Source organism: Ictalurus furcatus, chromosome 2, assembly GCF_023375685.1.
Source record: "Ictalurus furcatus strain D&B chromosome 2, Billie_1.0, whole genome shotgun sequence".
In the NCBI taxonomy this organism is placed as follows: domain Eukaryota; kingdom Metazoa; phylum Chordata; class Actinopteri; order Siluriformes; family Ictaluridae; genus Ictalurus; species Ictalurus furcatus.
In genome coordinates, this window is record NC_071256.1 from 8,256,548 (window position 1) to 8,270,345 (window position 13,798).

General features: G+C 38.4%; 1 protein-coding gene across 1 annotated transcript in view; it reads left to right on the forward strand.

Annotated features, from left to right (window-relative positions):
* The first annotated feature begins 4,493 nt into the window (after positions 1–4,493).
* The window catches only part of trap1 (TNF receptor-associated protein 1), a 47,177-nt gene continuing 37,872 nt past the window's right edge, over positions 4,494–13,798 (forward strand). The window contains exons 1-2 of the mRNA XM_053646457.1: positions 4,494–4,807; positions 7,003–7,164. Coding sequence (XP_053502432.1) covers positions 4,702–4,807; positions 7,003–7,164 — 268 coding nt within the window. The 5' untranslated portion in view covers positions 4,494–4,701. The remainder of the gene's footprint in view (positions 4,808–7,002; positions 7,165–13,798) is intronic.

Genomic DNA, 13,798 nt, shown 5'->3' on the forward strand with positions numbered 1-13,798 from the left:
GGTTGGGGAAACAGCTATTGGGCGCGTTACCGCCACCACCTGGACTGGAGTGTCAGGGTGGAATATACTGTGATGAATTGTAATAAAAATTCAGAAGATTTTCTAATCAGTTTTTAAATATTGTGGTTTCTGAGTCTCTGGTAAAGTATTAGAATGAAAACAGCAGAGGGGTCTCTATCTCATCTGTAACTCCCACTCGTATCCATACACGTGGATAAGGACTGCGCCTAAATTTTGGAACTGCAACTTCCCTGAAGCATTATTCTATTATTCGCCATGTTATGGCGCTGTTTATTTAAGCAAAACAGGAGCAGCAGTGCTGTATACTGAAGACTGGCACAGCTGTCATTCGGTTGTATGTAATCAGTGTTCCCATAAGTCGCTCTGGATATGGGTGCCTGCCAAATGCCATAAATGTAAAAGTAAATATGATCCCTGCTGGAAAAAAAAACCCCAATATAAATCATCACAGAAACTCTAATGGTTTCCACTACAAATACCATTACCACCCATCAGCTAACCATTAAAACCATTACCATTATTGGTCCATAATGGTATCCACTGGACATAATATGCTGCCAATAGAAGGCAACAAGTTACCAGTAGAGACTCACAGGGACCATTACAACTTCCATTAAAACCCATACAATTTCCATTATAACCATGATAATCACTGCAAGTACCCCTGGGGCATTCAGACCATAACATCTACCTCCCAGACAGAGGCAGAAAGAAGAACCAACTATTTATGCACAACTGTCCATATATGAACACAATTATAATTATAAAAAAAGTATTTCAGTTTGTTTTACTTGTCCATTTGATTAATGCTAGTCTGGTGTATTTTATTTTCCTAATGTTTTAATGACACATTTGTGGTTGTGTGGAGGTTGTTTAATGTGTATTTGCTCCATGATTTGTCATATTATCACAAGTCTGTAACAGCTTCATGCTGTGTAGTAGATTTTTTCCTAGATTGTGATGTCTAATCTTAGTTTCTTTGTCCAATCCTTTAATGCACCTTCAATGGTCCAGCTCACATAGAGCATATTCTTTACCTTCACACATGTACAATTTGCACTGCCACATTTTATGCATCATGTTGCACAATTCAGTGATGATCTGAACTATCATACATCATACAGTTTTATTTATTTATCTATTTGCACTAACCTCTGCATCTTTTAAAAAAAAAAATCTTTCCCTCCTCAATTTGTACTATTATCTCTTAAACTCTTATAGAATGTAACTCTATTTGTATATATCCCCCCCCCCCCCGTGTTACAGTGGTCACTGGTTCCTAATGCAGGTTATGTTTCTGTACAGGTGTACCGCTGTAGCAAAAGAATGTTTCTCATGTACTCAGTATTCGGGAAACATTTGACTTGAAAACTTGAAACTTTAATTACTGCAAATGTTAATGAAATGAATTTAATGCATTTCAGATTTTACACAACCATACACTTGTAGTGCTATTGAAAATTTTTATAGAGTTAATATTTACAGTTCTTTATATGTACTTTTACTTTTTACATTTCCATCACCACATTGTATTCAGCTATATATAGTGTCGATAACAAATTGTATTTTGACATTAAATACATAAAGCAAGTTACAGATGATTTTTTTAGGTTAAACCCACATATCTACGTGCATTTGCACTGTATTATGAGTGAATAATGTCACAGGGAATTTAAGTATCATAGCTGCAGTATTTATGTTCCTTATATTTATGTGTTGCAGGCTGGAGGTCCTGAGCAGAGAGAAACACTTCAAGCACTATATTTAAATATCGGGCATTCTAATAGTTCTCAGCTTGGTCTGATCATTGAGTTCAGGTGGTTTCTGAACAGCACTTTATCAGATTACTGTCTTTTCCCTCATGCAAACTATTTAATCAAATATCGAAGTTCACCATGACTCAAACCTTTTAACCAGAGGTTGCTTTAGGATCAGAGGAGCTCAGCCTCTAATGAGTGTTACATGCAAAGCTCTAGTTGGTTTTCACCACAGTAGCTAATTGATTACTTTCCCAAAACACCATAATGGTGATCTCTAAAACTAGCAAATCAACAAAAACAAATACATTTAAAATGGATATGTAGGAGCCAACTGCCAAGCAAATGTTGGGGGGAGGGGTTCTGAAACATGGACTGTAATGAACAATTTTAAAAGTGTTCGGGTAAATCAGCACTGTAGGTAACATCTTGATTCCACGCATCTTTTTCCTCTACCTTTTATTCTTCCCTTCACACAGAGATGCTGTATTTTCCATCAGAAGCTGAGCTTTTTGAAAACTGTCTCCCAAGTAAATTTGAAAATGTCATTATTGCGTTGTAGTGTGAATTGAGAAAATGGAAATATTCAAAAACGATGACGTATGTTTAGTCATGTGACCCATTCAACTCAAAACAAACAAGATGGTGGACGATGTTGTGCTGCAGTTTTTGTGCCTTATATCCAGTTGATAGTGTTGTTAAAGATTAATGTCAATTTGTAGAACCTTCAGATTGGATTTATAAATAAATGCCTGACGGAAATGATGCAGGCCAGCGTGTCTTACGTTTTTACTCATGTGCAGTAGGGTTGTGAGCGTTTTCAAATGTTTCAGTGTGGATGAGCGATTTTTGGAAAACGAACGTGCCAGTGTAGATGGAGAGCTTTTTAAAATGAAAATGCAGTTTTCAGATCTATCCGGATTAATGTAGATGTAGCCTTAGTTTTGCATTAAAAGACAAAAACACAATCACATGAGCTACTCGTTGAGTTAATGTGTTGGCAAATGTTTTAAATAATTGCATTTGGTGTGAGTAGTCATTAACAGTTGTTGTGAGAAAGTTAATATGTAGATTATTAATTGAAGTGAGACTGACTTATATGGTCAGAAAAAACTTCTCATTAAAAAAATAACATTTAAAAACCCCTCATTTTGTGGCCATTCTTTGGTCCTCCTCCGGCTTTGGTAACAAAAATGGATAATGGTATTGAATATCGATATTTCTCATTGCATTGTATCAAAGTTGGAAATTTCAGTATTGCTTAAACACTAACAGGTAAATCCTTATTATTATGGGAGTGCAAATACCTTTTGACTTTATAAGATTAATGTGCAAAGCAATCTAAGCAATCTCTCAATCTCAAATAACTAATGAAGGGAATTAACGAAACAGAGAGTTAAGAGTCGAACCTGCAGTCTTACTTCCTGCGCTGTTTCAGTCAGGATTGCTGAAGGATTTACATCACATTTCTCATTGACTTTCACAGCAACACATCAGTGATGGAACAGAGTCTGATTACACTCCTGTTTTTCACAGGTGAGTGAGAAACTCTCTCTCTCTCTCTCTCTCTCTCTCTCTCTCTCTCTCTCTCTCTCTCTCTCTCTGTGTGTGTGTGTGTGTGTGTGTGTACACATGGTCAGCGTGGTTCTGTGTTGGTGTTCAGTCACTGTGCTCAGGTAGTCAGCTACAGTGTACAGTCAATTTAGGGCCTGATAGCACTGTATTTTACTTTGTGCTTGTGTTTGTGTATTCCAGTGGGTTATGTAGTTTTGTTTCTGTAGTGTCATAATTTGGTGAGGTCTGATTTGTCTTATTGTTCTTATGTCCGGCTGCTCCTGATTTAGAAGCATGTTAGTGTGTGTTAGTGAGCTGAGGTTCAGGACCAGCCTGGTGAGGAGACTTCTCTCAGCTCAGCTCTTGGCATTGCAAGGCTTTGTAGTGGTAGGTCTGGGGGTTACTGTGTTTAAGGTGGAGCCAATATTTGATTAATCTTTTCTGGATTTTAAGCAGTAGAGGGAATAGGCATAATTTGGCTCTGCAACCGTTTTTTGTAGTGTTTCGGCCAAACTTGTAGAATGGATTTACAGAATTGTGTGTGCATAATTTCAGCTGGGTGTTTGTCCCATTGTGTAAAGTTTGGCTTGTGAGTGGCCCCACAGACCTCACTACCATACAGCAGAATTCACTTACTGATTTGTGTAATTTGAGCCAGATTCAAATTGGAATTTGAAATTGAATTAGTTTTTTAATTGCATAGAATGACCTGCGTGCTATCTTAAGTAATTGTTATATATTGTGGCTACTAACAGCTATAGTGGGACAAACACAGACACACGGCAGGCAGAGTAGATGTGAAATAATGTGTGCAGGGTACGGAAAGGTGAGGGCATGAGGTTTTCCCGTAGTGGGGAGTGGCGTATTGACTGAGGGAGACTCTCACACAAATGGCACAAAGTTTACATTTACGGCATTTGGCAGACGCCCTCACCCAGAGCGATTTACACTTATCTCATTTATATATCTGAGGGGTAAGGGCCTTGCTCAGTATACCTTAATAAATCTCCATAGTATCAGAGCATTTTAGGACTGTTTATGAAACCCTTTTTATTAACAATCTTTTTTATTTACAGAAAACATTTTCGGGAAAAAAATTATTTGAAGTGTAATTTGATTGTTTAGTTTGTCTCATGTCCCATTAGGTTACATTGAGAAGGCGGGGATTATGACCTATACTGCATCCGGCCACCTGGGGGCGATCAACGTTTGGCTTCATTTTTCAAGATCTCTGCGGCTCACTTGGTACAGGCACATTCAAAGCTGCCTATAACGTCATCAGTAAGCGCCACGAGAAGGTTCTTCTTTCACGGTGTTTGTTCCACATGCTGTTTCGAGGAGTTATAGGTCAAACTGCAATATAGGAGCGATGTTCCGGTGTTTGACACTACTTAGGTTGAGTCTCCAGACTCGTGGAAAGGCTAGTCTTTTCTCGTGTAGCCGAAGCCGGAGTGTCACAGCGACATTCAGTGAAGGTAACAGTGAAATTGGTAGCTTAGAGAATTCGCGTTCAATACTTGATTGTAGGCTGGTAATGAGAGAAGCTAAGATCCGCTCAAATAAACTGTTTCTCGTTAATATTCCAGTCCACCACCTTTATACTTTATATTATAGCTTAATGTAAAATATTGGTGTATTGCAGCGGCGGTTCTAAATTATGATTCCTTTTGATACAGATATAACGTCGCAACAGACGTAGGGCTGCATGAGACATTATACTAGGGCTGCACGATTATGGCCAAAATGATAATCCCAATTATTTTGATCAATATTGAGATCCCGATTATTACTTGATTTTAGGGACGACGTTTTTATTGCACTTTCACATTTAAATAAACAGACCGATGCTTTTTCACCTCCGCGTTTTGCTACATTTTTGCTAATGTACAGATCTTCGCATCAAATTAGACTGATCCTTAAAGCGCATCATTTTGTGGAAGAAAATTATAAATAAAATTGTACCCAAATTATAGGATAAGTGAAAATAAAAATGCCATCAACCAACTGAAAGTATGCATCAAATATAACAATATGCAACTAAATGAAAACAGTTCAGGCGAATACAGAAAAGGCAATAACAGTGTTTAGAGGAGGAGAGACGCAGACAAATCACCCAATAGAGAGGTGCAGGGACGATGTCATTTTGTACCGAAACCTGGAAGTTACCATCACACCAGTTCCTGCGACAAAAACCCAATAGGAAAAATCTATGTGAAAAGACTTTTGGATTATTTCAAAAAGGGCATGAGAAAACTTGAGCTTGTCAATTATGACAGAATTTAGTAACATAGCGTGAGCCATGACACATTAATTTAACCTTCTGATAAGCTAAATTTAATATTTTCAGTAAATTTTACAGGCTGTATGCAAAAAAAAACAACAACCGTTAACCTGTTCCACCTTGTAAACAAATACAATAAACATCAATGTTCAGTCTTTGAAGTCTGCTCCTCTTAAATATATTTAAAGTTACACTATTATTTCCACTGTCATGGTTCTGGGTTGGAGTCAGTTCTTGAACCGCTCTGTGTATATTGTGTATATATATATCTGAATAATCTCATATAGGATGTGCTTGGGTGAGTTAATTTACCTGTCAGATGCAAAGTGCTTTTGGGGGATTAAATCAAAACATGGAAACTGGAGTTGACTTTTCTAATGATATCTGGCAACCGTGAGTTTAAATTAAGTAAATGCTCTGTGAGTTGGTGTAGAAGGAGAGCGGCAGTGTACTGTATGTTTACAGACTGAACAGGTCTTACTCTTGATTGTGATTGGTGAAGAATTATTTAATAAAGAAGTTTGAATTAAACCCACCTTGTAGCATTAGCATTATTATTAATTTACTCCGCCCAATGCCATGTCTACACGAGCAGGTCACAGTAGCAGGTTCAGGTCATTTTGTGTGATCAATAAAAGATGGCGGTTTGTAAGATCGGAAAGTTGAGAGAAGCAGATCATGTACAGTGTTACTCTTCATCATAATGGCTTCTCTGCAGTATTTACACACTTGTTCGGTTGATTGAGGTGATTAAAAGCAGTGTGAAAGTAACTGTTGTGCGGCGTAGATGCATTTTGGAGTTTTAGATTTAATTCCGATTGTAATTTACAACTCCGAACAGGTCACTAGCACCGGTGCGAATAAATATTTATTCACAGTCGCACAAAGTACTTTTCAGTTGCAAATGCGAGTGAAATGGTCGCACTGTAGGGCCCTGAATTTATCTGCAAAGTGTTTTCCTGTTTGGCGTGATGACGTTTAATATAGTGCCATTTAGCAACATGTCAGTGTCATGATTTCCCCTCGCGCAAAGAGCTGGAGTTTGCAGTGAAACTGGCAGATCGAGCGCTAACATGCTAACTCTGTTTCCGGGTTTTGGCACTAGAAAATGACATCATCCCTGCGCCGCTCTATGGTGATTGACTGTAAGTGTAGGAAGCACTTGATTTGATCTGCAGCGGAGTTTTCTACGAGCGGAGGACGAACTTTAAACGTCAATATCGCAGTCGATCATGTTCATGTAATTGTGGGCAGTCAAAATCGTAATTGTGATCGATATTCGATTAACATTATACTGGAATAAGTGACGATTAATCTATGTAGGATTTATATAAATATGAAACATACTGTGCACCATAGTGTGACAACCTGTTGAATTTTCTTTTCTAGTCAATGCAAGTACAAGGACAAAACAGTATGGCACTAAACTTAGACACTGGAGCCCAAGCCATTTTGGTGTGAAGTTAACCTGCCATTCCTATAGCACTCAAGCAGAAACTGCTGAAGAGGAGATTCTCCACAACATTATTAATGACACAGAGAATGTTCAAGGTAACAGTTGATTCACTTCTTGTATTAATCTTTTTATTCAGTTGTTAATTACAGCTGTAGAAATGTGGCAATTCCCTGAGAAGGAGAGTGCAACAGCGGGTTTAGTTTTGTTGCCATGTGTAGCCTGAAGAAAAAATACGTTGCTCAGTAATAATTGACTACTTTTACATGGTTAGCAGTAATCTAGTTATTGACCTTACTCTGAGGAAGACAATATTGTGATTAAGGTGTTTACATGAGTCGCTTTTAGAATACTCCTTTCATGTACCCGTTTTGCATGTTATAGAACATAGTTCGATTAACAGCACGTCATTACGTCACTGTGCCACATCGTCCAACGTTCCTCCAGAACAGTCTTTTTTATGGTACCGTATACGGTTTTGGGTGTTTTTATGAAAATTTTTACAAACGCTTCAAGTGTGGTTAATTATTTGTCATGCTATACGTGGTAATAGACAACTGTTTGAAGCCGTGGGCTGCGTCCCAAACTGCATTTTGGGACGCAGCCGTGCTCTCTTGTTTGCCATAAAACGGTTGAGCACTGCCGTGTGTGTACGTATCCTGTCGCAAATGCAGTGAAAACTCTCACACGACGTTAATAATGTGATTAAATTGCTATTATGTAAATTGCTGTTTACATGGTAGTTTCTTAATCAGAGTATTATCTTAATCGGGTTAACGTTGGATTATCGTTGTCCATGTAAACGTAATCAGTGTATTTACATGGACAACAATAATCCAATATTACACCGATTAAGACAATACTCTGATTAAGAAACTACCATGTAAACAACAATTGTTAATTACCTTAATCTGATTAAGGTCATACTCGAAGTAAACACAGATCGAATTAAGACATGTTTAGTACTCCTGTTTTAGTCGCGTTATCGACGTGTATTACAGACATGTAAACACCTTGATCACATTATTAACGACGTGTGAGAGTTTTCACCACATTTTGCAACAGGACACGATCACACACGGCAGTGCTCAGCCATTTTACGGCAAACAAGAGAGTACGGCTGCATCCTAAACCGCATATTTGCCTACTATAGGCTTGTAGTAAATGAAATACATGTATCTCAGCTAGGGCTGGACAATATGGCCAAAATGTATATCACGATATATTTCTTAATTTCGGTCGATACGATATAACTCCGATATCGATATGAACAATATAAATCCTCAGAAAAACTGCCAAGGACACCCACAACAGAAGTCTGTACCTTCAAACTTCTGTAAAATGAATTTGCCAAGTCTATGAAACCTCCTCCTATAAAACTATATAATAATTTAGAAATAAAAAAATTATTTTGAATTTAACCTTCATGCAAACAAAGAAATGTGAAATCACTGTCTAATAAACAAAACTCTCACCTTTGTCAATATTAATATCTTTAACTTATTACTATTTTATTCTTATAGATTGAAATAAAAGTGCTTCAGCCAGGATAAAAAAAAATATGAAAAATGCTCAGAGTTGCTGAAGAAAACAGAAAAAGTGTGAGCAATAACAAGAACACATGTTGCTGGGGCAGGGACATTGTTGGGGGTTGATGACACCCTATGACAGGCTCTAGAGGTTTCTGGCAAGAAATACAAGCTGGTCTACATTATCTGTCTTCAAAGATGCCCTTTTACATGTGACAATGTTGCCACCTGTACTAAAAACCCTCTCAGAGGGGGAGCTTGTGGCTTGAATACACAAGTAATGTTTTGCCAGTTGTCCTACTCTGGGGAAGTTCTTATGAGAGACTTTCCACCAATCCAGAGGATTTGAGTCATTGTCAGCATCTGGAGACAGAAGGTAGTTGCTGAGCTCCCTCTCAACTGCCTACTGTACACTCAGGCCTCCTGTGTTGGTAGTGTAGGACCTGTTTGGAAAAAAAGCTAGCCAGAGACTGCTTTGTTTTCTTGGCTGGTGTCACTGCTGCAGAAGCATCTCCCATGGTTTCTTCTCTGGATGACTCCTTCCCTTACCACAACAGCTCTCTCTCCCTTCAGCATCTCCTACACAGCTTTCTCTTTGATGTATTCTCTCTTCTCCTCCTGAGTGTACTGAAGCTTGAATCTTGGGTCAGTGAGGCATGTCATGTCAAGTAGATCATCCATGGCTGGGTCATCATACTTTTCATTCAGGTTTCCCATCACTGTTGTCTTTATGGTCCTGGTGAGGTCTGTGTCATCCTCTGCTTCCTTCAAGATGGAGGTGTTGAAAAGATGCATCACTGGTTTTAGGAATGACACTGACATAGGACTCACCGGACAAGGCATCTCTGAATTCGAGGAGCGGGCTTAGAGCTGCATCTATAGACTCTAAAACGTCCACACCTTGCCAAGTAGGAACCAGCGACCTGGTCTTTTTGTCTTTTGAGAGGACCTCTGTGATGGCCCTTTTCTGCTCCAGAACCCACTTCACCATTTGTTGACGGGAGCCCCATCTTCTTGGGGTTTCACTGGTGAGCTTGTGCTTTGGCTCCTCCTGAGCCAAAGGATACTCCTCCTGAGCAGCTGCAAGGTCCCGTTTCTTCTTCCAGGAGTAGGAGAAGGCAGCCACCATCTTTTTACAGACACCAACTGCTCTGTCGACTCGCTTGTCTTGGTGAACTTTGTAGACAGAGAGAGAAAAAAATATTGCAATATATAGTTCTCATTTGTACTTTAACTACAAAATTTGATTTATTTATATTATTCTTGCATCAAAATCACAATTCTTCTGCTTACGTACATTTTGTTGTTTTTATTGCAAACCTGATTTGGCAAAGTAAACATCTGTTTCCATGCCAGTAAAACACCTCTGAATTTAATTGAGAGAACTGCTATATGTATAAATCCATACAAATATCTATGTCTTGACTAAAGAATAAATGAATAGCCTATTCAGTCACTTAAATTGGGGGAATGAAATCACCTAATCAAAATTATAAGCCTACTAAGTAATATCTAGTGTCTGGGTTTGGTATCCATATTCATAGCTTACACAACACAGAGCACCTCAGCTCAAGTGTTTTATTTATCAAATCAAATGCAAATTATAACACATGCTCAATTAAATTCTTATGACATGGCATGCAACAACCACATAGAAAGCATAAAATTGTGTGAATATAAACACACTATAAACAAATATAAAGAATATAAAAATAACTATCAAAAACATACAAGCACTGATAAGCTACGTTTAGGTTAGGCCTATTTTGTGTTAAGCATATCGCCTATATATCCTCATACCTTAAGCAAAATAACTTAACATATTACTCAAATGTATATTAACTGTGTATAACTTGCCAATAGCAGAGTTCAGCCGGTGCCCGAAGCATTGTAGCCTTGTCCATCTGTTCACCTCAGCGGCTTTGATGATATTGGTCCCGCTATCTGTGGTGATGCAGACCTGGCGGTCCTCGCTGAGTCCCCAGGAAGCGAGCGGAACCGTAAGTCCGGCTGCAGTTTCTTCGCCCGTGTGATCCTCGGGAAAGTAAACCGTCTGGAGGCATAAGCTGACAAGCTTCCAGTCTTGGTCAATAAAGTGGACTGTCAGGCTCAAGTATGGTTCTGAGGTTCGGCTTGACCACAGGTCAGCTGTGGTCGCAAAATATGACACTGACTTCAGTTGCTCCTCCACCCTTTCCCTAACTTCACCGTAAAGTGTAGGTATAGCTGTGCGGGAAAAATATTTCCGGCCAGGGAGCTCGTATCTGGGGTCGATGACTGACATAATTTTCCTGAAGCCCACATTTTCTCCCGTACTAAACGGCATCATGTGCTTAACCAAAAAGTTTGTGACAGCCTTAGTAATGTCTTTATATCGTTTAGACTGCTTGCCATAAGGCATGAATGCAGCGATCCGTGTTTGCTGCATCGGTGTCTCTTTTGACACAGTTGGGGATGGGGGTGGCGGTGATGTTTCAGAGACAGGTTGGCTTAAACCTTTATGATGCCTCATCTTCTGACTCTGAATATTCTATTGGGTGGAACTGCTTCAGATGGTGGAAGAGATTTGATGTGTTCCCGCTGCTAGTCGGCACCACTCTCCGGCACATTTTGCAGTGCACTGAAACCTGAAATTTGTCAGAGCTTAGATAGCCAAACCACTTCCATACCACTGAATTAGTCTTTCCTCTATCAACTATTTCGTCTGCTTTCTCTTCACTTGTGGAAGCTCGCTCAGTCGCATTTGTATTGCGGTCAGGGGTACTCATTTTGTAGCTAAAACTTGCCGCGTTGGAGCTTAGCCTAACACTGCCGAGCACTGGCTGCATGCCTGTGGTGTACGTCATCACGCACGTAGCCAATTGTGTTCTGCTCTTTCTGCTCGGCTTGAATACAACGAACTGACGCCTGCGCCACGAACGTCAGTCAGTGACTAATGTTTTAATGTATGTCAAAATATCGGAAATGTGTTTAAAAATCATATCACAGTTATTAAAAAAATTTATATCGCGATATATATTGTTATTGAATTATTGTCCAGGCCTAATCTCAGCAACTATATAGTAGGTAAGTACGCGATTTGGGACGCAGCCCACGGTTTCAAGCAGCCGCACGTACGTATGACAAATAATTAACTGCACTTGAAGCGTTCGTAAATTTTTTTTAAATAAAAACACCCAAAACTGTATACGGTACCATAACAAAAACGAGCTGTATGTTGATATGTGAAATTCTGGAGGAACGTCGGACAGCATGGCGCGGTGACATAATGACGTGTGCTGTTAATCAAACTATGATCTATAACATGTAAAATGGGTGCATGAAAGGAGTATTCTAAAAGCGACTCATGCAAACACCTTAATCACAATATTGTCTTATTCAAAGGTCAATAATTAGATTACTGCTGTCCATGTAAATGTAGTGAATGTTTCACCTGTTGACAAATTGTGTTTGGTAGGATTGGGGAGTAACAGAATTCATGTAACGGCATTACGTAGTCAGGATACAAAAAAACTTAGTTACTTAAAAAAAAGTAAAAGTAATCAGATTACAGGTACATTTTGTAAACAATGGGAATACTATCAGGATTACAATTTTTTAAATTTAAAACCAAAAAAATTAATCTTTTGACATAACACAATATTGGCAGCTGCTTGATTATAGTTCTGGTTCTCTCTTGGCAGTCATGGCTCACATGAGCAACCTCCTGGTGCATGTGCAAATATATTTTCTGCAAAGTTAATTTGGTAGAAATATACACACATTGTTCTCTGAAATGCTTTTATTAGGGTGACCATACGTCCTCTTTTTTCCTGGACATGCCATCTTTTTCGGGCCTTAAAAAAAATTGTCTGGCCGGGATTTGTAAAATTGAGAAAGTGTCCGGGATTTGTCTTTAGTTTCTTTACGATGTGCTTATGGTCTAATACTACATCATGTGTGCGCATATTTGCATTGCTTTAACCCCTCTCTAATTCCCGCCTTCTCGCACACCAATTAGGGCTGCAACTAACGTTTATTTTCATAATCAATTAGTTGGCCGATTATTTTTTTTGATTAACCCGGTGGGGGCAAACTTAAAGTACCATTTTTTTCTTGTTGTTGTTTAAAATAAACTGAGTGTTACAAATATAAACTTCAGACTAAAACTTTACACAACTGTTTGTCCAAAACAGAAAAGAACCCAATATATACACACACACACACCAGAATATATGGTGTGTGTGTGTGTGTGTGTATTGTGTTCTTTTCTGTTTTGGACAAACAGTTGTGTAAAGTTTTAGTTTTCTTAATTTAGGACTGTAGGTTAATTTGGTGCTTTTTGTGCATCCATAAAAAATAATGCATAAATACTATTTATAATTGTGTGTGTGTGTATATATATATATATATATATAAAAACTAAAATAAATTAAATTTACATATAAAATAAAAATAGTATTTGTGCATTATTTTTATGGATGTACAAAAAGCACTGAATTAAACTATAGTCCTAAATTAATAATAAAAACTCACTTTCACTGCACCTTGTGGTTTCTGTTACTCGCTGCCTTTAGCAATATTATTTTACTTGTTTACTTTTGATCATCATGTTTTAATTAGACATTACAGATCTTACTCGCGCTCCCACTGTGTATCACCCGCGTGTGAAGAGAAACGCAGCCTCGTTACTATTACATCACTTCCGTTATAATAAACAACAGAAGTTACACTGTAAGTGTGCAAATACAACATATAATTACAATAAACTTAAATTAAACTAAACCTTTTAAGCAATTTGCGCCAGTTTACCCAACCCCTTGCACACAGTGGAGCATATTGGATATAAACATAACTTTGTGCTCGTGCAGCACTGTTTTATCTCCGAGGTGTTTAATATAAAATGCTACCCTGCCTTAGTGGACTTTCTTCCTCAGTCACTTGACGATTTCGCCTCCGTCTGATGGTGACTGAGGTCATGTTGGGAATAAAAGGTAACGTTGACATAAACAGTACACTGAAGAAAGTTATTATTGTGGCTCTGGGTATTAGGCTAAAGCTAGCAGCGTCGCATTACGTGCGTATGACGGCATACGCCATCGACTAGGAAGCGGCTTATACTTCCAGTTGGTAAAAAAACAAAACACTAGTGATAAATTTGAGATGATATTACCTTTCTAAAATTCATACACTAGACAGTAGAGTACACAGTGCACAGTATAAG